This window comes from Neofelis nebulosa, chromosome 12 (genome assembly GCF_028018385.1).
Source record: "Neofelis nebulosa isolate mNeoNeb1 chromosome 12, mNeoNeb1.pri, whole genome shotgun sequence".
Classification (NCBI taxonomy): Eukaryota; Metazoa; Chordata; class Mammalia; order Carnivora; family Felidae; genus Neofelis; species Neofelis nebulosa.
In genome coordinates this window covers 38622057-38648838 of record NC_080793.1, presented here as the reverse complement: position 1 = coordinate 38648838, position 26782 = coordinate 38622057, and the positions used below count along the sequence as shown (strand labels likewise).

The window sequence follows — 26782 nt, the reverse complement described above, 5'->3', positions numbered from 1 at the left end:
TTCTAAGTGAAAGAAAGGCATTTTTGAGGCGGGTGGAGGAGACTTCTCCCTATACTGTTGGTCGCTCTAAGCGCAACCGAACCCTCCGGATTGGTCGACGTACTCCCCCTTTCCGTTCAAGGCCCGCCTCCTGCCTCCCTCGGCCTTGGGTGAGTAGTCTTAAGGAACGGCCTCTGTGTTGAATTCTGTGCTAAAGTACTGAGGTTTGACCGATGAGAATCTGCAGCTGAATAGCCTCCCGTCGGTGCACCGTCAAAGGTGGACGCGCTCTCCCCCAGGCTGGCAGTGAGGCGTGGGCAGGCCAGACCTCCCCCCAACCAACCCCACCCCCTCCGCCGCTCGCAGCACCTCAGTTTTCCTCTGTGCTCAGGAAGAGGGGAGGGTTCAATGGCTCTGAGCTTTGCTGGCCCGCACGCAGGTGACGATGGGGTGGGGCATCGGAATCCCAGAGTTCACATTTAGGGCCCTGCGGCAAGAACGCCATACCTTCCCCTCCCTCGGCCTCAGTTTCACTTTGTTGTTGCCCTTTAAACCCTGCCTGCTTTCCGGAAGAGATTTTATATTTTCTAATATGTTTCATCTATTGAATGAATAATATCGTGGCAATTATAGCAGAAGTAAAGAAAGAAAATCACAGGAGAGTCCCACCACCTAAAACATAACTTCCTTGTTCTTTGTTGTGGTCTGATTTGGGCCCTATGTATTTGTTATTTGTTATTATATATCTTAAAAAAAATATATATATATATATACATATACATATATGTATGCACATACACACAAGAAAACCTTGGATTGGGAGTGTTCTGTAAGAGAAGCAAAGGTTTCTAATAAATTTTAACTTGGTAAATGGACAATGTCTTGCGATGTAAGTAGTACCTGACGCCAAATGTCACATGATCACAACTGAGCCAATGGTTCTTGAAATTTGCTTTGATATACAAGTGCTTTGGATTATAGGCATGTTTCCAGAACGAATTATACTTGCAAACTAAGGTTTTACTAAACTGACTGCAATCATATAGCCAAATGTAAAACTGTAATACAGAGTCAAGGTTAAGAACAAGGTTGTTGGGAGTCAGGCAGACCTGCCTTTGAGTCTACCCAGACATATCTTTCCTTTTTTTTTCCTCTTGAAAAATTACGGTAAAGGCTCAGAGGGTTGTTGTGAAAATTAAGTGAATTGATGAAAGTAAAGCACTTGGCACAATGCCTGACAAGCAGTAACTCCCCCCCCCCAAAATGGTACCTCTTACCTTCATAATAGAAACAAATAAATATACTAGCCAACAAGGCCAGTAGACTTACTGCGAGCACCCAATTTAGTTCAAAACTTGTCAGAGAAATAACACAAAAAAGGAAACCATTTTTCAAAAGAGTGAATTTCTTCCCAGTTCCTATATTGAAAGGAATTTATCTTGTGGTACTTTATACATAAGGAATATATATGGTGTAGTGAACAGTGTGGTCACCAGCAGTTTTGCTGGAAATATGAAAAGCCATTTCTTGATTCAGCTATCAATAGAAGCTAAGAGCATGCTATTAGATCATAATACAGAAGCTTTCTGATGACCTTTTATGACAACAGGGATAAAAATTACTCCTATATATTCAGTACTTCTGATATGTCTGATCTTATGTATATATTATTTTTAACCCTACTACAACCATGTAAAATAGAGGTTACCCTCATTTTACAGGTGAGGAAAGTGAGGCTAAAGGAAGTATTTTGCTTAAAGTAATACAACTGTTGAATTAGGGAGTTAGGTCTTTCTCACTGCAAAGCCAGCCATGCTTTTCCATGTTGTTTCTGACTGAAAGAGGATAAAATGCTTTGAATATCAGATGCACAGGCAGACTTACCCAAGTGGAGGAGGTGGCCTGCAGAGGTACCTATAGTGGAAGCAAAATTTTTTTCCAAAGGAAATTTTCACCTTGGGCAATGAAGAGGTGGGATGAGGTGATCAGATCACTGAACACAATTCCATCTGTTCATTTACCTTGTGGGTAGTCTATAGCACTTCAAATTCATCTTGTCCCAAGCAAATCATTATTTTACATTCTACTCCCTATTCCACTGTCACCCAAACCAAACAATTTCTCTTTCCTCCTCTCTCCCTTGAACAATGAAACATCAAATACTGTTGGTTTTCTTTTCGAGATATTTCTCAAATTCATCCCTTCCTCTCCTTTTTCAGGGTCTCTGCCTTAATTTAACTCTATCATTTGTCACCTGGCCTATTGGTGACAAGCTTGTAACTCGTTGATCTCCCTGCCTTCAATCCTAATTCATTCTCTACCTTCCTTGCTGCCAGAATGTCTTTGTAAACTGTCAATCTGACCATATCACCAACCCTGCCTAAAATCAGTCAAAGGCTTCTCATTGCCTACAGAATATAAACTAAGCTGTTTATCAATGGAATGCCATTTTGTGCTTGAGGGTCTTTGCCCACGCTCCTCTCTGCCTGGAATGCCCCTTGCCTCCACCTTTATTCTGCCGGGTGAATTCCTAGCCATCCTTCAGAATCCTTATGGGGTGCCTCTTTGACCTAAAGATAATCACTCCCTCTTCTTTGCTTCCTTTCCATTTAACACATACCACAATGATGCACAAAACACACTGGCAACTTGTCTAAGTACCTTCCGATTTCACGAGACTGTGAACCCTTAGAAAGCTGGGGCTTTATAATATTCAGCTCTATAGCCACTCTTCAATTCTGTCATACTGCTTGTCAAGTGGGACATACTCAACAGATGTTAGATGAGTAAGTAAATCCCTTCAGGCGCTAATATTAGAATTCTCCATGTTTGCTTTCTAGAATTGTACAGCAGATGGCACTAATAGGCCACTTAACAGATCCTCTTTACTAGGAATGATTTTTGTTCCAACCTTGTCTGACTTTGGCCCCATCCTGGAAGCCAATATTCATGCCTTTACAGGTGAAATCTCCTGTTTTCGCCCTCAGCCAAATAGCAAAGATAGCAAGATGACTCAGCAGCTTGGTCTCTGTGAGAAAAGAGAGTGGCAGATGCCCAGGGAAAGGTGCAATTAAGGGAACATTTTCTTTGTCTCAATTTATTCACAGTAGTTGGGAGCTTCTTGCTTGCTTGCTTGCTTGCTTGTCACAAGAAAGAGAGAGCTTTATTCACTGATGGGCACCTCATGTCTATTCCATGCTTTGAAAGGGAGGAGGGGAGTTGAAGAATCAGAAAAGACCATTATGATATGGGAAGAGAGGGAAAGCCGAGCAGTCAGAGTTGCTTGTAAGCAGGCAGAATTGGCCTTCCTCCTCACAGCGGAGTGGCCCGGGCAACTTTCCTGGATACCAGCACCCTGCCTAAGTTAGGTGTTTTTGTGCTTGTTCAAGGCTAGCATTAAGGGTATTCCCAACACTTGGTGCTTAGGAACCCCCAGGCTACTGGATATGGTTTTGAACATGTGGTTTTAGGTCCTTACTTCCCAGAGAAAAAGCAGAAGACTCATAGAAAGGCAAAGTAGGGGCCTAAGGCTACACTTTACCTCTCCAGGTCATCCTTGGGCACCAAGATCTTCATCTCTACTACCTGCCCCCCAACTAAAACCTATTCTATGGAATGGATTCCAGCTGGGCACCTTTAAAATGTATGGGGTGCCTGTGTGGCTCAGTCGGTTAAGCATCACTTCAGCTCAGGTCATGATCTCACAGTTCGCGGGTTCGAGCCCTGCATTGGGCTCTGTGCTGACAGCTCAGAGCCTGGAGTTGCTTCAAATTCTGTGTCTCCCTAAGCATTAAAAAATTTAAAAAAAAAAATTCCCCATATGAATATAGATCAAAACTGGGCATTTTGGAACTGGGAGTAATTTTATAAATTATTTGCACGTCCTCTCTCCAGGCCATTTGTGCCCTAAGCCCTGATCTTTCATGGTAAGCAGAGCTGTATAAGGAGGGAGATATACTTTGGAGTTAGACTTACTTGGATTCAAATCTTGCCTTTGGGCTATGCCTTTGGGCAAGTATTTTCACCTTTTTGAGTCTTAGTTTCCTCATCCAAAACTGGAGACAGTCATGCTTATCATGAAGATTTGTCTTGAGCATTAGAAAAGATACACGTAAAGAACTTTGCACAGTATAGCTGGCACAGTGCAGATGCTTAATTGATAACGTGGTGGCATGAAACAGTTTCTGTTAAAGGGATTTAAGATTATAAGGAACAAGTTGAGGATTTGGGGAGCTCTTTCTGTATCTAAAGGTATATTTGTGAGGGCGTTTGGGGTTGAGCTATGCTTGCAATAGCACTCTGATTAATTTGATGAAAACATTGGAACACAATACATCAGTACAGCCATTTATCTGTGAATTATTTTTTGGCACCTAGGTTCTGAACCTCCTGAGCTGTAAGGGAAATGTATATAGAGAGAAAGGCAAGAACACTTTTCCTTAGCTTCTGGAACCTTCTGATGACATTGAGGATTTTTTTACTCAGGTTTTTTTTAACCACCTAAGGCACTTTGCCACTTTTCTGAAGTGTGAATTGCCTGCTGTCAGCTTGGAGTTCTCATCTCTGCAATCCTGGCTGCAAGCACATTTGCATATTGGATGCTGTGTTCTTTAACCCCCTGAGGTTTGAATCTACTTGGAGTCTTGTGTGTGTGTGTGTGTGTGTGTATCTTTCTCTATAAGCTGACAACTTTCAAACCCCAGAACAGTTTCCCTTCATGGTCTCCAGAAAAACAGAAAATGTACAACAATGGCTCCATTGACTTTTATGTAAATGGCACTCTTCAGGAAAACACTGGGCTGTTTCCCAAAATCCCAGAACATACCCTGAGCATTTGTTTGAGTGGGATGTGGGGAGAGTGTTCTGTTGAGTCAATGAACATCTGTTGAAAGCTGCTGTGCTGGGTCCCAAGGAAACAGAGTGCATAGTCCGGCTCTTCCCTGCCAAAGGTACAGACTGAGATTTACCAGACTAGGTATTGTGCTTGTGGTGGCTTTGTTCTGTGTCCACTTAGCTAAACCGGAACTGTGTTTCCCAGGATTCCCTTCCTACATGGTTCCAAGTTAGGGTCAACCTCAAGAAAATTTTGTGCAAGATTTGGAAAGCTTAAGTGAAGTAGCAACAGTACACTGTGAAGGACAGAGCAGGATACCAAGCATGTGGCAGTACTTACCTTTTGACACTGATCTGCTGGTTCACCTTGTTGGTGTAGGATATAGCACTCAGGCCGGCAGCTCCCCAACTCCTGCTGAATGTCCTCCTTCAGATACTCCGAGTGCTCGGCCAGATGTCCATTCAGCTCTATGACAAAGGGCTCCAGCTCCTCCTATAAGTTCATGAGCTTGGAAATGGTGAAAGAAGTCACAGGTTTCATTTGTCCTCAAGAGTTCTACTTGTCTTCATAGGATCTGGTTTGTTTTCATAAGTTCCAGTTTTCCTTGCTCTCCTCCACTTCACATCCAGCTCTCCTTCCCAACTGCTGGCCTTGCTTATATATAGAGACTTCAGGCACAACACCAGATGCAGAGGTGACAGAGTTGCTTGGATTTCTCCATCAACTTCCATAACTGCACAAGATGTAATCCCTACACTAAATCCTTAATTTCCTCATAGTGTTCTGTTTCTCTGATCAAACGCTACAGAAGTTTATTCAAGCCATGTTAAAAGCCCAGAAGATGGAATGATTAGAAGCCAGAAGGCTTCACAGAAGAAGTGACACTGAGCTGCTTCTGAAAGCATGAGTAGGAAGCATGTATGGGGAAGGAGAGAGAAATTCTAGAGAACAGCTGGCTCAAGCCAAGCAATTGAAAAGGTAAATAGGAGTTTTGCCTTTCTAGAACAACTGTCCTCTCCACAGGTCAATAGGATAGGTAGAAAGTGAACATCTGATCCTAGCTCTTCTGGTCCCATTAAGATGAACCATTGGTTGGTCTGGTTCTTAGATGTGGTTACCCTTACACATTGGTGTCTACTAAGATACATTTTTCTAAGGTGTGCCCTTGTCACTACCCTAAGCCACTTCCCCATGGGAAAATATTGGCCTGCCCCCCTCTTTCCAGTGTCTCCACATGGCCACACCAGGCCTGCCTTGCCCCCCACCCCCCCACCCCACGCAGGCAGTGTTGTTTTCCCCATGATGCATTGGTGATGGCAGTGATGTAGAGCAATGCTCTGGGGCTTCTGTCCAAGGCAGGACACTGCCCTCTAGTCTTGGATCCCTAAGCTTATCTAGGGGTCCAACATTCATTCCATAGGACTCAACCCAAGACAGGAGCAAGGTGCCCTTCACCAGTGACTTGCTACTACTTTATAAGCATCTTTATAGGAGGGCATGGTATCTGGTACCTGTTTCTGCCTAAGCCTGGAACCACTAATTTGAAACCTCTGTTCACCAGTACGGTGGCAACAGGGTGCTTCTTTCTGGTTTCCAAAATAGGGAAGGTTTTTGGCATAAATAGGGAGAGCAGGGAAATAGAACATAATGTTTTAAAAAGCCTGCTACCAGTTTACATGTAAATTTTAAAACTCAAACGGGATAGCATTATACAGTCTATTCTGAATCATACATTTTTCACTTAATATGTCCGAAAATCTTTTTTTTTTTTTTAGTTTATTTATTTTGAGAGAGAGAGTGAGCGAGCTCATGAGGATGAGAGTTGGGAAGGGGCAGAGAGAGAGGAGAATCCCAAGCAGGCTCCACAATATGAGTACAGAGCCCAATGCAGGGCTCGAACCCAGGAACCATGAGATCATGATCTGAGCCGAAATCAAGAGTTGGAGGCTTAACCAACTGAGCCACCCATGCGTCCCTGTCTGAAAATCCTCTTAAAAGCAGCACATTTGGCTCTACCTCGTTTTTTAAAAAGGCTCCATAATATTCCATTGTACAGATATACTATACTTTATTTAACCTTCCCATATTGATGGATATTTGTTTCTGCCTTTTTTTCCTTTTTGATATTGCAAACAAGGTTGTGATGAACATCCTTATGTGTATATCTTAAACATGTATTTGTGTATGTCAGAGTGCCTAGAATGGAATTGCTAGGTGTAAGGGAATATGCATTTTATGCTTTGATAATTATTACCAAATTGCCTTCCTAAGGGGACATGCTAATTTTCTCTCCTACCAACAGTATATGAGAACACAGACCATTTCAGAAACCCCATTTGAGGGGCACTTAGCTGGCTCAATCGATAGAGCATGCAACTCTCGATCTCAGGATTGTAAGTTCAAGCCCCACAATGGGTATAGAAATTACTTAAAAATAAAGTCTTAAGGGGTACCTGGGTGGCTCAGTTGGTTAAGCTCCAACTTCAGCTCAGGTCATGATCTCGTGGCTTGTGAGTTCAAGCCCCACATCAGGCTCTGTGCTGATAGCCTGGAGCCTGCTTTGGATTCTGTGTGTGTGTGTGTGTGTGTGTGTGTGTGTGTGTGTGTGTGTCTCTGCCCCTCGCCCACTTATGCTTTCTTTCTCTCTCAAAAATAAACATTAAAAAAAATTTTTTTAAGTCTTAAAAAAAACCCACTTGAATTATTTCCAATTCTTAAAAATTCATTATAGGTTTAGAAATATTTGGAAAGATCACAGTGTTGGGTGGATTTGGTTTTTTGGTAAGCCATGTGTTGACAGTTCTGAGAATTATCCTGGAAAGAGTTTCAGTTTGGGTCTGATTTGTGTGCCTTTGACAGATGCAGGCTTATCTCGATTGAGTACCAGCAAGGGGGCTGAGGAGGCCATCACCTCCTGCTCCAGCTCTCTGCATCAGCTCTGCTGTCCAACATACCAGCTCCTTCTTTGGCTCTGGAATCTTGCAGATGAGGCCCTGCTGACTTGGGTCTTTTCCTGCCTGGGTCACTCTCCCAGGCCTTTGCTGCATTTAAGATATCTGATTTTCTTTTCGTTCTGCCATCCCACCTCAGGACCTTTATTCATGCTGTCCACTTCTCCTGGAACACACTTCTTCTCTTCATTCCCATTGCCAACTTACCTTTCACTCGTCCTTCTCTACTCAAACATCCCTTCTTCCAAGGAAGCCTTCCTTATTCCCTCAAAGTCAGGTTACCCATTACACATTTTTCCCTTGTAGCACATACCTTATTGGCAATTATTTTTTAGTTTGCTTAATTATTTGATTAAAATCTGTCTCTCCCACTAGAATATAAACTGCATGAGAGCAAAGGCCTAGCATGTACTTAGTACATGGTAGCTACTCAATATTGTTGACTGAACAAATGACAAATTTTCTTTAGAAAGGCCTTACATAAGAGATCTTCCATATATTTTGTTACCTTGATAACCTGTCCCCCTTCAGATGAGTTGTTTTTTCACTTCTGCAGATATTTCTATTCTTCTCCCTTCTTCTCTTTTGTTGTTGTTGTTCCTTGTTGTTGACATTCTTTTCTGAAATGGAAAGAAAAGTAACTGAAATGGAAAGAAAAGTAACTAAAATGGAAAAGGCTAAAAAATTGTAGTCTTCACAGAATTGCTGGTTATAAAATTAATGAATATTTTCTGTAAACTTCCAAACAATACAGAAATATAGGGACTGGAAAATTAAAGTCTCCCCATAATCTCATCCTCCAGGAAATACTATTAATGATGTGTATCCTTCCAAACATTTTCCTATACATATTGAAATCTTTTGAATGCTTATTACATGCCTGGCACTGTTCTAAAGCACTTTACAAAAGTTAAGTCACAACAACCCTCACAGCAACCCCTTGAGGTAGAACTGTTATTAAAATTTTTTTTAACGTTTATTCAGTTTTGAAAGACAGAACATGAATGGGGGAGGGGCAGAGAGAGAGAGAGAAACACACACACACACACACACACACACACAGAATCTGAAGCAGGCTCCAGGTTCTGAGCTTTCAGCATAGAGCCCAACCCAGGGCTTGAACCTACAAACCATGAGGTCATGACCTGAGCCAAAGTCTGCTGCTTAACTGACTGAGCCACCCAGGTGCCCCTGAGGTAGAACTGTTACTATCCTGTCTTAGATAGAGCTGAGGAAAATGAGACTTAGGAGCTAATCACACAGTGAATAAGTAGTAAAGTCAACACTTGAACTCACGCTGCAGATTCACACTCTTGACCATTATACTAGCTTGCTTTTGATGGGGTAGGAAAGAGATTTTCTACTGTGTGTGCCTTTTTGTACTTAGAATTTTGAACCACATGAACGTGTAACATTCTAAAACCTGGATAAAAGACTAAAAATATCAATAACAAAAAGCTTTTTAGTACCCCAACCTACCTTCCCTGAATGACTCCTCAAGCCATCTGAAACTACATTGCTGGGGTCTCTGCCCCACAGACTCAGGCTGGAGGCCGAAAGGAAATGGGACCATGGGTTTGATGAGAATGTTCCTCATCTCTTCCATTCACAGCATCTCTCCAGTTTCAGTGGGTTTGCTTCTGAGGACCTCCAGTCTCTTAGTGCACACACACCAGCCCCAGCCCCTGTGTCTTAACAGGGAGTCCTGGAGGAGTTGGGATAGAGCTTCCCTGACAGGGTAGGGGCCAGGGTCCTACCATCACACACAAATCAGCCTCTGATTCCTGGTTTCTCCCATCTTGTCTTCGGTATGCTGCCTTTTTCTGTAGCTGATGAGGTCACTGTTAGCTGGTCTGTGCTATTCCCCAGCACCAGAGTGCTGCCCCCAGGGTAGATCTTCCTGTTTTGTGTAACTTCCCAGGGTCTCACATCTTCTTCCTTAAGTCCTCAGATAGACCATGGCCCTCAGAGCGTGTGGCTTGATCATTTTCCGAAGACGCCTCATTCCCAAGGTGGACAACCCTGCGATTGAGTTTCTACTGCTGCAGGCATCAGATGGCATTCATCACTGGACTCCTCCCAAAGGTGCAAGACAGAGGGGCTGGCTCTCGGGAAAATGCTGAGTGTTGCTCAGAAAGCCACCCTGCCAGGCCCTCCACAAAGCTTATATTTCAGGGACTGTGCAGCAGGAGGGGAGGTGGGGGCAGGAGCCCTTGATCCTTTCTACATACATGGTCTCCATGCCAGGCCAGAGCAGAGCTGGAAATAGAACTTTGTGATTGAATCCCAGGGCAGAAGCAGCATCGGTTTTCTGTGTGTGACTCACATTCACTAGAGTGCCAGTCTCTGTGGTGAATGCCTGGGTAGGAAAAAAGGCACTGGGCTGGGAATTGGGGGCCTTGGGATCAAATCATTACTGGGTTACAGGTCAGGAGCCCAGAGTGAACAGCCTCCAGATAGAAGGGAGCAGGAACTTTAAAGGGGAGTGCCAGGGGGAGGGGTGAACAAGGATCCAGGTTGGAGGAAAATAAGGAAATGGGAACAGGAAATAAACTTTGCACTTTTGCATTTCACTAAGGAGAAATAAGGTGAAAGAGAGGGACAAAAGTGTCACAAACTCTATGAATAGAAATCTTCACACTTGTCTCCTGATCACCAATGTCATACTGCATAGTACCTCTCACTGAAAGATTTCAAAGGACCTCTCCAAATTTTGTCCCGCCTGGGCCTGAAGGAGAAGTCACCCTGTTAACACTCATGGGTAGAATGCAGCACAGACACTATTGGGAAGGGCGTGTTCAGAGACTCCCCACACTTCTGAGGGCAGGTGGGGATCAGGGTCACCTCTTACCACCAACATCCCTCTCACTTTCCTCCCCCAATGCAGTACCTACCTGGCTTTGTGCACATAGCTACATAAAGTGCTATAGAGAGAAGATTCCCAGAAGCCATGAGCTAGATTGGTTTTTTAAGCCCCGACTCCTGGTTGCTTTCTGTGGGAGCTGTACAGCAACGGGTGACTCAGGGCACTGCTGGGAGAGCCCCTGGGAAGGAGGAGGGCTAGGAGGTCGCCTTGTCTCTGAACCAAGAAGGGAACAGCTAACAATTCCTGTTCCCCATGAGCTCCTGAACAAGGAGGCCCCCAGCAACTTGCTGGAACCATGTGTTGACAGAGGCTGCCAGACCCCTCCCTGTCCTTCCTGGCCCCTCTGGGCAAGCTGAGAATTTGCAAGGAGGTCCTAGAGGCAAAACTGAGGGCTGCTCCCAGTCTGCAGAGCTTTAGGCTCTCCTACAGCAGTTTCTTGGCAGCTGTCTGGTTGGGTTTGAGTCTTGCCAGCAAATTTTCTTAGAACTGGCTCTCAGCTTGTCCTTAGTCTAAGTTCCCATCAGGACTTTCCCTATGAAACTGGAATCTGGCCTTGCTCACAAAGATGAAAACAATTTGGAAAAGCCTTGATAGCTACTTGGAAACAGCTGCCAGTGCTGCAGTGCAGGGTTTGGAGCCTGTCTGTTGGCCCTGGGACTTCAGGGACCAACTAAGACAGTGTTGAGTCCTCACTGTGGATTGTAGGCAAAGTGCTCCCTCTTCAGCCAGCTCTCACCTGCCAAGAAGTGACTGCCCTTCCTTCGGAAAATCAATTTAAGGTCTCCAAGGGAAAAGTCTCCCTGAGAACTTGAGGAGAGCTCCAAAGAATAAGAAAGCAGAGGTCTGAGGAAGGCCATCTCTCTCACCACTGAAGAGCAGTCTTCTAGATCAGACTTGTTAAACCCATGGTCTTAACTCTCTGCAGAGAAGATACGGTGGGGAGGAGGAATTGCCCAGACACTACCTGTTCTGTACCCTATTCCTAGGCATGTTAGGATGTTGCCAATCTGTAGACCCCCTTTAGCCTAGCAACATCTAAAAAAGTCACCGAAGGGACGCCTGGGTGGCTCAGTCGGTTAAGCATCCAACTTTGGCTCGGGTCATGATCTCACAGTTTGTGGGTTTGAGCCCCATGTCGGGCTCTGTGCTGACAGTTCAGAGCCTGGAGCCTGTTTCAGATTCTGTGTCTCCCTCTCTCTCTGTCCCTCCCCTGTTCATGCTCTGTCTCAAAAATAAATAAACATTAAAAAAATTTTTTTTTAAATTTAAAAAGTCACCGAAGACCCCCTATCTTTAAATCATCTGACCTGAAAATTCCACCTTTGTTGAAAATTATCTCTTCCTCTTTTTTCCTAACCAGGCCATGTGGAATCAGGAGAAAATGACTTAGAAGCAGCCTTGCGGGAGACTCAGGAGGAAGCAGGCATAGAAGCAGACCAGCTGACCATTATTGAGGGGTTCAGGAGGGAGCTCAATTATGTGGCCAGAGAGAAGCCTAAAACAGTCATCTACTGGCTGGCGGAGGTAAAGGACTGCAATGTGGAGATCCGCCTCTCCCATGAGCACCAAGCCTACCGCTGGCTGGGGCTGGATGAGGCCTGCCAGTTGGCTCAATTCAAAGAGATGAAGGCAGCGCTCCAAGAAGGACACCAGTTTCTCTGCTCCACAGCCTCATGAGCTGACCAGAGCACAGTCACTTACCTCTGTAGGATCCCTGAGAGCCTTCCAAGATGAACCATTGTCAACTCCGGGGAAGGATTGTGTTGGTCTTTGGCTCATCATAGCAAAGAGCAGATGGGTTAGTAAAATCAGCTGAGGACTCTCAGAGGAACGCAAACAAAAATCTCAGCTGGGTGGAAAGGAAGGCAAACGAGGAGTTAAAAAGTCTAGGTGTAATAAGTACATCCTTGTAATTTACAAATAAACTTCAGGGAGCTTATCTGCCCATCCAACCTGTTGTCTTTATTTCTTGGACTCTTGCCCTGGTGGGGAGAAAGCTAAAGTGAAATGGAGCTCTGATCTTAGCCAGAGAGAATCCTGTGTCCATGCACTCATACCCCAGAGAAGCTAAGGGAGGAGTCAGGGTGACTCTCCTGCCTCTGGAACTCCACCCGACCAGCGTTCCTGAGACTTTGTGACCTGTAGTTGGACGGGAAATACAAGCGAGTCGGACCAGAGCACAGGAATTGGGTTTGTTCTACTCACTAAATGTACCCTCTCCCTGGCACCAGGCACATATGTTGTAGGTGCTCAGTAGATGCTTCCTAAAATAGAGACCCAAGGAATCTGTGACATATTCCAGGTCACAAGAGAGAGATGAGGGACAGACCACACTGGCCTACCAGTTCAGTGGCATGTGGACCCCAACCTCTCAGCCCAGTCCTGCCTCCCAGAGTCAGCATGGGCCTTGTCAGCACGACTGAAGTCACTGGCAAGAGGCAGGCTCAGGCCGGGGGGACTCTGCTAGGCTGCCCAGCAGCCCCATCACTACACCTGTGCACTCCTTGCCTGCAGCTGCCTTCTCCACCTTTAGCAAGCTCTCATCATGTATGTTTCTCTCTTCCTACCTACTCCCTTTCTCTCCAATTCAACTGTAAGACCCAGAGGTGCAAGAGTTGGGTCTCAGCCCTGTTCTCCCTAGCTACTAGGGCTCAAGGAATGCAGGACAGGTGTTAGATCCTACAGCCCTTCCAGGAGCTGTTAGCAGATGGATTCATGTGGATTTTATTAAAGGGTTGTTGCCCAATGAAGTGCAGAAGATTGGATGCAAAGGGGCATTGGCAAAGGTCAACTTGGATTACCAAGGTCAAGAACAGCCACCCCTGAAAGGAGAAAGAAGTCACCCAAGTCTTTAACAGGCTTCCAGATGTTTTTAGTCACTGGCTGTCCATGTAGACAGGGCAAAAATACTAGTGAACAGGATCTTGGAGCACCGCCAAGGATCTGAATGGTTTTGTTCTTCACCCCTCTGAGCAGTACTCTCTGAAGGAGGCCTGCTGCAGGAAGTTTTTGGAGCTTAATGTTCTCTTTCCAGGCCAGAAGGGACCACATCCCACTGATTTAATAAATGCCGGCTGGGCAGTGGTGCCAAACCACAGACTAGCTGCCTCCTAACAAGAGCTGGCCAGCCCTGTGCTCTCAGCATGGGAGGCTGTCGAAACTCAAGATGCTAAAATCTTATATGTCAGAGTTAGAAGGGACTGTAAAATGACCTAATTTTGCTGCTCATTTTTACAGCTGGGGAAATTGAGGCTTAAGAAGGTAGATGGCCCTGGCAGTTGCCTGTATGTGGGGTGTGTTGAGGATGAAGTGCCCGAGGGAAGACTCTACTTTAGAATATCTCATATGGCTTTGAAGTCATTCCTCTGGGCCTTACAGAGTTTTCCATTAAAACACAGGCACTTTGGGGGCACCTGGGTGGCTCAGTCAGTTAAGCATTCGACTTCGACTCAGGTCATGCTCTTACGGTTCATGAGTTTGAGCTCTGCGTCAGGCTCTGTGCTGACATCAAAATAAATAAACTTTAAAAAACCACAGATACTTTTTTAAATGTTTATATATATTTTTTTAATTTTTTTTTCAATGTTTTTTATTTATTTTTGGGACAGAGAGAGACAGAGCATGAACGGGGGAGGGGCAGAGAGAGAGGGAGACACAGAATCCGAAACAGGCTCCAGGCTCCGAGCCATCAGCCCAGAGCCTGACGCGGGGCTCAAACTCACGGACCGCGAGATCGTGACCTGGCTGAAGTCGGACGCTTAACCGACTGTGCCACCCAGGCGCCCCAATATATATATATTATTTTTTTGAGAGAGAGAGCGAGAGAGCGAGCATGAGCGGGGGAGGGGCAGGGAGCTAGTGGGACAGAAGATCAGAAGCAGGCTCTGCACTGACAGCAGAGAGCCTGACTCAGGGCTCAAACTCATGTACCACAAGATCATGACCTGCGTTGAAGTCGGATGTTTGACTGAGCCACCCAGGTGCCTCCAAAACACAGGTACTTTGGTGACAGAACCCCCATAAATTATCTTCACCTACTCTCTGCAGGAAGAATTGATAGGGTGGGACCATGGCATGTTATAGGAGATGGATGAGGTGGGGGGAGAGTGGGACTGAGACTAGGACATGGTGGGTGAGCAGGCTTTGTCATCATCCCCACTTTGCTTCTGGTCAGCTTGTTCAGAGATGTGGGACTGAGACCACAATATCCCCTTCGATCTGAGGCCCTCCATGCTCCAGAGCATGTCCTCCTGGAAGCATTCCCTAATAAGCACCCATCCTATAAATACTATCCTGTTCGCACCTCTACCTGAAGAGGCTCCTCTTGGAACTCCACCTGTTTTCCCCAGTAGAGGAGTAGAGGTGTCTACCACCCAGGGTGGAGAAGCACTTAACAGACTTACCTTCTGGGGTGTGCTCTGGAAAACTAAAATGTCCTCTTGACTCCCAAATGTAATACCTTACACCCCCACAGTAGGCACTTCTTTGCTGAATTGAAGACCTAAAGGAATGAAGCTATAATGGTAGTTATTTGATAGTAGAATTTCAATTGAAATACTTGTGCTGATATGTATGAGACCTCAGGTGGGACCCCCATGTTTGGGGAACAGAGGATTACATCTCCATTGGTTCAGACTGTGGCCCAACCTGTCCCTTTTTTTCTAGAGGAAGGCTGTGCCAGCCCTGCTGCTGCCCCCTTGAGGCTGTGCTATAGATGCCCTGTGAGACCTGCTCTGTGACTTTCTGGAATTCTACTCCTTTCCCTTCCCTTCCCCTCCCAATCCACCTCCTACTCAGGACTGTGTAATAGGAAGATCTCAACTGACAGCCTGAGGAGGGAAAAGGGTGATAGGGAGGGAGGGAAAAACACAAGGATACAGAGTACAGAGGCACAATTTCTTCCTATTCTTTAGACTGGGGACTCCTAGGGACAGGACCTCCTCTTCTGTGTTTTCCCATTCCTCATCCAACCCCAAGCCCAGCCAAGCTCAGGGTTTGCAACTTAAGGTCATGAATTCTCCCCTTCCCTAATGGGTGGAGGAGTCAAAAGGCACAAATCTCCAGTTACAAAATTACTAAGTCATGGGGATGTAATATACAGCATGGTGGCTATTAACAAAACTGTATTGCATATTTGAAAGTAGCAAGGTGGGGCACCTGGGTGGCTCAGTCAGTTAAGCGTCCGACTTCAGCTCAGGTCATGATCTCACAGTCCATGAGTTTGAGCCCCACGTCAGGGTCTGTGCTGACAGCTCAGAGCCTGGAGCCTGCTTCGGATTCTGTGTCTCTTTCTCTCTGCCCCTCCCCTGCTCATGCTCTGTCTCTCTCTGTCTCAAAAATAAATAAAAACATTAAAAAAAATTTTAATAAAAAAATTTTAAAAAGAAAGTAGCAAAGAGAGGAGATCTCGAATGTTCTCACTGCAAGAAAAATATTTGATAGTATATATGGTGTATCGATACACCATATCTGTATGGTGACAGATGTTAACTGGACTTACAGCAGTGATCATTTTGCAATATATACAAATATCCAATCATTACATTGTATACCTGAAACTAATACCTGAAAAATATAATGTTTTGTCAATTATATCTCAATATAAAAAAAGAGGTCAGCCTCCGTTTCCCCCTATATTCCATCAAAATGGTAAAGTGCATTGAATAAAAAAAAAGATTCTCCCCTCCCTTCAGACTGCTGGAAAAATCCATGGGCATGAAGTAAATGGCTAACCTTAAGATAAAAACCAGGTTGTTCCTTGGGAACAGGGGTGTGTGCCAGAGAGGGGAGGGTGTCAGCAGAAGTCCCGCTGAGTCGGACAATAGCAGGAAAGGAAATTACCCAGTTGCCTCTGTGGTTTTCTTCAAGGCTGGGTGGAGGCAGGCCTCCCCTCTCAGAGATGGGCTGTGCAGCTGTTCCCAGAACAGAAGGTAATATTTCTTCAAATGCTTTTCAAAATATATTCATAAGTATGTGTGTGTGAATAAAATAGAAACAGAGATGTGAAAAATATTCAGAAAGTAGAGGCCTTGAACATCAGAGCTTGGATATTTTCCTCAGTGATTTGATTGAATTTCAAAAAGATTTCCTTAGCTGCTATGTGGATTAGATTGAAGGGTCCAAGAGTGAAAAAAGGAGGTCACTGCAGTGGTCCAGGCTAAAATTAATATGATCTGTTGTGGGCTAGTGGCCAAGGGATGGAGCATTGGCCTTGGGCTTGAGGAGGGGAGAAGCGATCAGAAACTTGGTGAGGGGAAACAGCAGAAGACTTGCTCTGGAGCCAGCCAGAGTGAGATACACCTTACCCAAATCTTGGGGAACAAGGGCAAAGACCCTCAGAAATCTCACATCTTGGGCTTGACTAGGGTTCAGCTGATTCATATGGTATTAGAAAGGAGACTAAGACAGACTCTCAGGGTGTATGGGGTTACAGAATGGGGGCATTAGGCCCCGGTCCCAGATCTCCTACAGTGGTCACTCTGTCCCCATCCATTACCTCTGGAGGAGTTCCCCATTCCTGAATATTAGCCCCCAACAGCCAGCTCAGGGGTATAGGGAGGCCAATTAGGAATTCTGGTCATACAAGGCTGCTGGAAGTTCCATGGAGTAAGGACAGCCACCGCCACCAGATATGCAGAGAAACATAAGTTGGAAATGCACAAGAGGATGGGGAGGGATGGGGTGCAGGACAAGGCTGGAAGGGGCCAAAAGAAGGGTAGAGGTGGCTTCCAACTCAGTTCCCTCACATTCCCCTATCTCCCAAGATCTAGCTCTTTCTCATGGCTCCTGCAATTCTGGTCTTCCACCCCCTTCTTGAATCTCTCTGTTTTGGTATCAGTGGGGAAGGGAAAACACTTCTTGACCCAGTAACAGTGGGTGGCAGCTTCAGAAATATACATTTTGGCTGGCTTCCAATCCTTGGTAGTATACAGGCCAGTGCTAGACCATGCTGATGAAAGGTGGGTAGGAGATTCTAGGCATTTGGATGCAGAACACCACATTCCAGTCTAGTCTTGGTTACTAATCTTCTGCCAATACCCTCCTCTCTCAGTGCTTCAGTTTGTTCATCTGTGCTTTTGTGATTAATGAAAATGGCAAAAGCCTGGCCAGAAACCAGATCACAAGCCAAGGGCCAGTGTGCTGGAATTTGGCCAGAAAAGGGCACTCTTCCCTTTGGCCCTGTCCCAGCACACAGTGAATGCTCAGTGAGTACGGTTTGCCCCCTCCCCCATCTAGGCTGTAAGACACTAAGACCCTGCTGCCCACCCTTACCGCCCTTCTGAAGGGTGTATGCCTCCTCCTCCATGCCAGATTACTTAGGCCTTACAGATTGTTTTATCCTTCCCCATGGCATCTTAGCACACACTGCTTCATCTTGGGCTGTCCACTGGAACTTTCTGCAACTATAATATGTCCTGTCCAATATGTTAGCCACTCACTAGTTACACATGGCTTTTGAACACTTGAAATGTGGCTAGTGTGCCTGAAGAACTGTATTTTTAATTTTATTTCATTTTAGTTGATTTTAAAATTAAATTTAAGAAGGCACATGTGGGTAGTAGCTACCACATGGACAGCATAGGTTCTAGGCAGGCTTTTTTGTTTGTTTCTTGTTTAGTGTCCCTTGTTTAAAAGAAGAGTTGATAGGAGTTACCCTTTATTGAGCACTTACTCTTTGCCAATTTTTGCATAAGTGCTTTACAGGTATATCTCAATGAATCCTAGAAATTCCATTCAAAAGATGAACAAACCATGGCTTAAGAGGTTAGTTAAACTGGCTTCAGATTGCAAAGAAAGTTGGAGGGCCATTCAAGTGTGAGTCATGCTCTCCAGCCACTTAGGGAACCTTCCAGGACCCAGCCTGGGTGTTCTGCTTCTACAGACCTAAAAGAAGTAACCTAAAGATGGTTGCTGGGGCCCCAGGAGGTTCATCACTGAGTACTGATGGATGGAGGCTCTTGACAAAAAGGAGAAGGAAGTTCATTCATATACTCCCCATCTCCTGGGGACACAGGAATCCTGGCTCCTGACATCCCACTTTCAGATATCTCTCCTCTTGCTTTTCTCCTGGACCACAGTGCCCTTTGGGTCACAAACTGAGAGCTCAACTGGGTGCTATGTGCAAATGTTTGGGAAACAGGCAGGCCCAGAGGAAGCCAGTTGGGTTGGGAGCTGGGGCCTAGAAAAATCCTTGTTTTTATGCAGTAAAACCCCACAGCAACAAAAACCAAGAAATAGTATAATAGCTACCTTTTATTGAGCACCTACTTGTGCCAGGCACTTTACATACATCTGTACTTATAATTCCCACAATATCCTGGGAGGTAGGCATTATCATCACCATTTTACATATGAGGAAACTGAGGTTCAATAAGTATAAGCAGCTTGCTTAAAAATCACACAGCTTATAGACAAGTGGTAAAATCAGCACTCAAGATAGACATCTGTGAGTGCCCCCAAACTTTCATTAGGCATTCTTCACACTGGGGAAATAGAGGGGGTAGAGGAGTGGACAAAAGGATGCATTCTTTAGGAGTTGAGGGAAGCTGAGCCCTGCCCTGTTTCCTACCTCCCCGCTCTGGCAAGCCACTTCTTCAGACTCAGCTGCAAAGTCAGGGAGATTTACTCTGGCTGAGGTTGCTCTTCTTAGAAAGGGAAAACGGCTGAAATGAAACACCTTACCCTGTATGTGTATTTACAGGTGTCGATGTGCGAATGTAGTTCACGTGCCAAAGCACACCACCATCAGAAAAAGAACACTGCTCGCTCCCTTTGACGCCACACCCCTGCCATGTATGCAGGAAGTGAGGCAGCTGAGAAATCTTGAAAGCGCTATTTATTTCCTGCTATAGTCCCAGAGACATCAACCAGGAGAGGGCCAGATCAACAATCAAAACCTCCAATTTGCTTCCTGTCCCCTCCTTCCAGGCTCATCCAGCTTCAGAAGTATTGTGTTCATTCCATAGATCCAGGAACACATGGTGCCTCTCTCTCTCTCTCTCTCTCTCTCTCACACACACACACACACACACACAGGTTCTTGAGTTAAGGCACCAAGTTGGGCCTGCATGGCCTTGCAAGTCCTTGCCCATTAGGCCATGGCCCTGGTCCAGGGCTGAGCCCATGTGTTTACATAGATGGATAAGTGCAGCATTAGGAGTCTCTTCACAAGTGAGGGACAACAATGATGGCTCAGTGCTGTGCCCAGTCCTTCTATCCTCTGGGATGGGACCTCCATCCTCCTTGTCTGTTGGCCAGACACCTCCATCCCATCTCCTTAGCTGGGGTAGGACCAGGTCAATACACTTCAGGCAAGTGCTGGGAACTCGGGGCCTGGCTTCCAACACCAAGAATGTGCCTTTCTAAGTGTGGCAGGGAGCTATTTGGGGACATTAAAAGGATTAAGTCCCAACCTCAGAAGGACAAAGATGGGCCATTCAGGCCAGGACGGACAGTAAGGTTTCTCTCTGTGCTTTTAAAACACAATCATGTGTAATAGGAAGATAGCTGGCATTTTACCTCAGAGTTCTCTCGCTCCCACCTCAGAAAGAGGTTTCTGCAGACTGCAGTGAGCATGGAGGGAAAAAGTGTCTTTAGGATTGTGCGTTGAAATGGGAAGTTGCTTCAGCGCCCCCTCACCTGGCCCTGCAGGAGCTGGCTAGAGCACATTTATGTCAGCACCCACTTAGTGGGAACTGCAGAGGTGGGACCTTCCTGGGGATGCACGGTGTGGTTGTGATGGAGGGTTAAACACCTGCATGAAGACAGAGGTTAGGGCTGTGGGATTCCTGGGTCCTGGGTTGGGTCAGGATGCCCAGATGAAGTAGGCAACCTCATCCAGGTCCACGGGGTAATCAGTAAGCAGCACTGGGGTTTTGTCAAAAAGCTCGCCCTTATAGCTGCGCCACTTGCCTGCAGGCAGGTAGACATCTCGCTCCTGCTTGCCTGGCTCCAGTACTGGAGCCACCAGCAGCGTGTCTCCGATAAGGAACTGCGAGTCGATGCGGTGTGCTGTCTCATCGCCTGGCGCAATCCACCAGAGGGGGCGCACGATGGGGTCACCTGTGTCGGTGACCTCACCAGCCAGCTCAAGCAATAGCGGCGCTACGAGTGAGGCCCTAAGCGCTGCAAACTTGTGCGCGATAGCCACCACTTCGGCGTCATATTGCCAAGGTGGGACTGAGAACTGCATAGCGGGCATGAAGGCGGCCACCTCCAGCCAGCGAACATATAGCTCACGCTCCGGCACTTCGCTACCACCCACTGTGCGCTCAGACACTGCATTTCCACCCACCATATCGGGCAGGATGAATGGGTAGCCCAGCATGCTGACGGTGAGCACCGCGGGGATGAGCGAGCGCAGCCCCAGATCATAGCCCCACACCGAGTCGCGGTCCACTAGACGGAAGAAGCACGAGATGTTCTGTGACTGGTAGCCCACGCGAACCTCTGCCAGAGAGAAGAAGGGCAGTGCCATTTCAGTGTAGCGTCGGCTCCATATGCTGGGGTCGGACAGCGGCCTGTAGGTGCTAAAGTCCCGTGGCAAATAGCTGACCTCTCCTGCATCAAACTTGAAGGAAGCCACAGCATAGCGGGAGCGCAGCCGCCGCAGGTGTCCCTGGAACCAGTCACGAGCCTCTGGGCGTGTGAAGTCCAGCACCGCGCCGATGCCATTCCACCAGCGCACAAGCGCGGGCAGCCGGCCAGTGGGTTCGCGTACGAACAGCTCGCGTTCTACACCCTCACCAAAGCACGATGAGTTGTAGTTCACAAACGGGTGAACCCAGAGCGTGACGCGAAAGCCGGCGTCGCGCAGACGGCGAAACATGTCAGTGGCATTGGGGAACTTGGCCTCGTCGAAGTCGAAGTCTCCATAGGCAGGTGTGTACATGTCATCTATTTCCAGGTGGCTGCTGTTGAATCGGTGCTGGCGGATCTGCTGGGCGAAACGTTGCACTTTGTCCTGGTTCACGGCACGCCCATACAGCACCCACGTGGACCAGATGGGGTCCCTGAAGGCCTCGGGTGCTGGCACCCTTGACGGTTTGTTGAAATAGCGTCGAACCATGTATTTGTGGATTGAAGTAACATCAGAGCCGACACACACACGGTAGCTGAGCTCTGGTGCTGCGGAGCGGCCAGCAGGTGGCTTGTAGGGCGTGTCATGGTAGCGGGCCTGCAGCCGCAGCGAGCGTTCGGTGCTGTTCCAGCCCAGGTGGAAGGGCACTGAGTCGTTGACCTTGATGGCAGCCGCACGCGATGACAGCCAGTAACGTTCGAGGATGCCTCCGAATGCGGCGTCAGAGGAGTAGACATCACTGGTGACGAAGGGCTGTGGCTCCTGCTGGCCATCCAGGCGGATAGGCCAGTGCTGGGTCCTCATCTCAGCACCGCCATACCAGTGTGCCGCTGCATCGCCCAGGAACATGGCGTGTTCTACCGCGCGCCCTGGAGCTGCCTCCTCCCAGCGCACACGGTAGCACATGACCGTGTCCTTGGGCCTTACAGTCTGGATAAAGAAGTGCAGCGGGCGCCCATCTGCTGTGCGAGAACAGCCGAGCAGGGCACCGTCGCGGCTGCAGGAGTCAAGGTCCAGCATGCCTGAGCGGAAGGCCAGTCGGAAGACTTGCTCACCCTTCTGGTTGCGGATGGAGAAGCCGCCTCGATTGAGGTCCAGCAGCTCCGCACGCAGGCGTTCTGCTTTGCGTAAAGAGGCACTGTAGTAGCACCAAGCCACCACTGCCGCCAACACCAGCAGCAGCCCCAGCACCGCAGAGCCTAGCAGTGGTTTCAGCTCTTTGGACGGCTTGGGCTTGGCAGGCGAGAAGTTATCAGGCAAGAAGGTGTACATAGCTGAGCCTGCGGTGGCCTTGGGACTCTTATGGTCTGTGTGGCTCCCAGGGCGGCGGCGGGGATAGGCTTGGCTCTTCTCCTGAGGGTTCTGGGGCATCAGCCCCCAGTTATGGAAGGAGTGAGCAGTAGGACCACCCAACAAAGCGCATCTGAACCTGGCCTGCCTGATTCTGGAAGGGGAAAGAGAGAAGTAGAACTGAGCTTTCTCATTCCATAGTATCTCCCTTTGCTGCAGCAAGAAAGAAGAGGTGTATACTTTGGAGAGGTTGTATTACTGGGATGTAAGGTCTGGGACTAAAGGCTTGACCCTTAACAGAACCATCTGTCTGTATCTTACCCACTCTTTCTCATGAGCCCAGTTTTTGACAAAATTAGTCAGGACTCTGAATGGGGAGGGGCAGATGGCATACATCCCCATTTCCCTGGTGGAAGAACAAACCCAGGCAGGGTCAGGGAGCTGCCTAGACTCACAGAATTAGTCAGGCCTCCCTGGATCACACATGGATGCAGTTCAGGCTGAAGAGAAGAAGAGGGATCTGGAGAGCGCCATGGTGGGAGAGGGAAGATAATCCAACCAGCTCCTTCAGACCTTTAACTGGGCAGTAGGCTGGCTTTCCTGTCCCCAGAGGGGGAGAGGAGAGAAGGGGGAACATCTCAGGCATGGAATTTAATCTTGAGTCAAAAGTCAGATTAAATCTAGAGATTAGAGAAGATACCCAAAGCCAGCCTCGGTCTTGGGCCTGCTTTGGAGAGAGGCAGGGTTGAGTCTGGACATTAGGGCTGGGGTAAAGAGTCTTGCCTGGGGGCCATGGTGACTTCTCAGACCACCCTTTCTTTGCTCTCTCAAATTCCACCCTGTTCTCAGTAATTGATCACCAAGTCCATTTCTCTGCCAACCTTCCTGCTCTCTCCTCCTGGCAACACATCAGTTGGCCAGCTACCTCCTGGATGTGTCTCTACCACTCACTGACTCTCCTGCTGCCCTTGCCCTAGTTTGGGCACTGTCATTTCTCCCCTGTATCATTGCAGTACTTTCCCCCTAGACCTCCCTGCTTCCAACTTCTTCTTCCCCCAATGCCTTCTGCTTACAGCAACCATGGTGATCTTCTTAAAGCACTTATGAGACTATATCTCCTCCTAGTTTAGAGAGCTGCTCATGACCCCCAGGATTAAATTCAGAAGTGTAAACTTTGCAATCAAGAGTTAAGGCATGTCATGGTCTCATCTGCTTTCTGATTCCATTTCCAGGCAGGCCTATCCTGTGACCACCAAACTCATTCCTTTCCTAATCTAAATCCTTCAGCCATATGCCCTAGGAAGTTTTGCCTAGCCACACTGGGCCAATGTCTCTCCTTCACCTATCAGACACCCCCTACTGCACTACATACACTCTCATACAGTGTATGCTAAACACACAGATATGACTGCAAAACAAAAAAGCAAAAAAACAAAAAAAAAAACCACACCAAAAACCAACCAACCAAACAAAACCCATAGACTTGGGGGGAGGTGTGTGTCCCAATCTGCTACTCAAGGCCACTGACCCTTCCTATCTCATCCCTCAGGGCAGAGTTCAACAAAGACATAGCACCAGCTAGGTGCACACACGACATACACAGTGCCAGCCGGCTGCCCACCTGTTCCAGCTGGGAGGAAGTAGAGAGGGAGACTGGCAAATAGTAATTAGTCTCCTCCCAGATGCCAGTGTCTGTCTCAAAGTCCTCAGCTATTTCCAAGGAGATGCCAGAACTGCTCAGGGTCCTCAACTCCCCCACCTCTCCCATGAAGAAACTGTCAAGAATGACAGGTACAGACCAGAATTTGATCCCAGATGTCAATATATAGCTCCCTACAATCTCCCCTCCCCTCCAGTGAGGTGTTGTCTCAGGACCTCATTCTCTGTGCTCCCTCCTCCCAACTCCCTAAGCTGGTCAGTTCCAGCTGGTCTGGAACAGCCTCTTACTCTCTTTCTCTCATCCCACACAACTTAGCTTTCAAAACTTCCCCACACCAATATGGACTTCCCTTCCTGTAGGAACAGGTTAGAAAAGCCCTCCTGGAGAATGAACACAGTAGCCTTTAACTGATGCCCTCAAGCTAAGCAAAACCCAAAGAAGTACCTGCTGTACATTTATATTCATTCATTCATTCATTCATTCATTCATTCAGGACAATCAAGACCCCCTTCTGGGCACTGAGGGAATAAGGGGAAAGGGTCCATATCTGAAGAGGACAGAGAACAGGGTGAGGACATCCTCAAAACTTTCATATTAAATCAGCCTATCTCATTACACCTGGAGGCATAGAAAGGCCACCAAGATGACCTCAAAAGCCCTTTCCAACAGGTTCTGAGAATCTTAATGTTCTAGGATTCCAAGGGTTTTTTTTTTTTTTTTTTTTTTGTGAAGGACAGGAACCCACAGGCCTAGGAACCCACTCCATGCAGGCCCTGTAATGGTCTCCCAAATGCCACCACAGCATCCAACTCTAACAATAATACTGAACAAGAAGTATAGCTATAGTGCCTATTCTACAGATGAAGAAACTTGCCCAAACAGAAGAAAGAACTTGTTTGAAGATACCAGGTAGCAAGGTTGCCTAATCCAAAATCCCAGCTTAACCCTCCACAGCATAATTTTCAAGAGATGGGAGATAATGGTCCGACTGGCTGTCTGAATGCAGCAGAGGAAAGGAGCTTTGTGGGCCAGAGGGTGGGACAGGCTCCCACCCACTCAGGTGAGTGTGTGCATAGTGAAGCCTATCTTCTCAAGGACTGATGCTGCTGCTTGCTCCAGGAAGGCTACTTGGGGGTAGGAAAGGGGCAATTTTAATGGCATCTGGTATCGGGGCTGTGGAGGAGGAACTATGGTTCCTGTGTTAACAGCGTTAGAGACCCCTGTAATCTGCCGCCTCCGCCATCTGGCCAACCACAGGCTAATGCCAGCAGGTGGGGTCTGATCTAGCCAAGCCTTTCCCCACTTGACACTCAACCTCAGTCTTGGCCGCCGGCCCTTGGCCGGATCTGAGGGGGAGGGCCCGGCCTGGCCCCAAAGAAAGGAGGGCATGCCAAGTTGAGTCGTTTGCCCAACATAATTCCATGGGGGGGGGGGGCTTGGGGGAGGAATGTCAAAGGCAACTCGATCCCGCCCATCTCCTTGCCCTCCTCAATGACAGGATCCGAAGGGATCGAGTGACTGCGCCTACAGCTTGGAATACTCCAACCCCACCCCAGCGCTACAGCTACAGTGCCCGAAGGGACAGAATGAGGTCTAGGGGCCAGCCTCCCGCTGGGAACCGCGGCTTGAGAAGGGGCCCAAGTGTCCAGACTCGCACCCCCTACTCATTAGTAGGAGCTAAAGTTCAGGAAGTGTGCTTCCTCAACACCCCCCAAAGTCCCACCGCTGGGCTCACTCACGGCAGTGACCCCAGAAGTGGGGGTGAAGGGAGGCTCCCGAAGATTCCCTCCACGCTAGCCGGAGTTGGGCTCCCACGGCACAGCGCGGGGCTCTGCTAAGCTGGGAAACAGCTGAGGCCCTCCTCGGGACCCGCCCTCTTCCTGCTCGGCCACGCCCCGGTCGTTCCGTTTCATTTCGGGCTTCGGAGTCCAGCCCCGCCCCTGGTGCTCGATCCCTCTGCCCACATTGTCACGCGGACCTAAGGCCCCACCCCTTAGCCCCCACCTTTCTTCTGCTGTTTTGTGCCCACCTCCGGGCGACTCTGGAGGGCCACCAGCCGGAGGTCTCCCGGCTCCGCCCCCTGCCTTCAGGCCCGCCCCCGCCGGGCAGTTGCTTACCGCATTCAGGCGGGGCTCTGCCCTAGGCCTTCTGGGAAATGTAGTTCTGGAGGAAGGAAGGAGCAGTTGTAGACTTAGGATTCTTGCACTTCTAGGCTAAATTTGGGATGTGTATGAGGAGAAACGAGCCACAGGGTAAAGGGGCAGGGTTGGCTCTTGGGATTCCTTCCCCTCCAGATTTGGGCAGGTGGAGGCCATCTCGGTATAACGCTCTCACTAGCTATCCATGTGGAAAAAATTTCCCATATGGAAACAATTCATATAGAAAAAGGGTAGCAGAGTTCCGGGAGGATCTCAGAGGCTCGGTGCAGGACGGATCCTATTAAGGACCCAACGGGAGGAGGTTAGTTCCACCAGCCGGGAGGCCCAAGTTGTTGGTTCCCACCAGACCAGTAGTTTCTGAGGTTGGGGACATCGGGATTTTGCAATTCCCCCTCTGCCCTCTCCCGCCCCCCGACACCCCGTGGTAGCAGCCGTTAGAAATGACCGTGCTGTGAGGTGATGGA

At 47.7% G+C, this 26782-nt stretch overlaps 2 protein-coding genes and 1 long non-coding RNA gene across 6 annotated transcripts; 1 reads left to right on the top strand and 2 right to left on the bottom strand.

Annotated features, from left to right (window-relative positions):
- Positions 1-28: 28 nt before the first annotated feature.
- On the top strand, positions 29-12569 carry NUDT2 (nudix hydrolase 2). Its single transcript, XM_058695107.1, has 3 exons — positions 29-149; positions 9709-9849; positions 11991-12569. Exons 2-3 carry the CDS (start codon positions 9723-9725, stop codon positions 12305-12307), a joined length of 444 nt encoding a protein of 147 aa, XP_058551090.1. The 5' UTR covers positions 29-149; positions 9709-9722; the 3' UTR covers positions 12308-12569.
- LOC131491768 (uncharacterized) lies at positions 3090-9709 on the bottom strand. Its single transcript, XR_009251632.1, has 3 exons — positions 9522-9709; positions 5153-8384; positions 3090-3177 (listed from the first exon to the last, which is right to left on the bottom strand). It is a non-coding gene; the product is annotated as an uncharacterized LOC131491768 (long non-coding RNA).
- Positions 12570-18865: 6296 nt separating the features above from the next.
- On the bottom strand, positions 18866-26232 carry MYORG (myogenesis regulating glycosidase (putative)). 4 transcript variants are annotated; one of them, XM_058695082.1, is made up of 3 exons: positions 25899-26140; positions 22955-23099; positions 18866-22653 (listed from the first exon to the last, which is right to left on the bottom strand). In XM_058695082.1, the coding sequence occupies exon 3, from the start codon at positions 22578-22580 to the stop codon at positions 20436-20438; it is 2145 nt and encodes a 714-aa protein (XP_058551065.1). In that variant the 5' UTR covers positions 22581-22653; positions 22955-23099; positions 25899-26140; the 3' UTR covers positions 18866-20435. The 4 variants fall into 4 exon arrangements, with proteins under 4 accessions (XP_058551065.1, XP_058551066.1, XP_058551067.1 ...); XM_058695083.1 differs by lacking the exon at positions 25899-26140 and adding an exon at positions 24121-24861; XM_058695084.1 differs by lacking the exons at positions 22955-23099; positions 25899-26140 and adding an exon at positions 26164-26232.
- Positions 26233-26782: the final 550 nt, after the last annotated feature.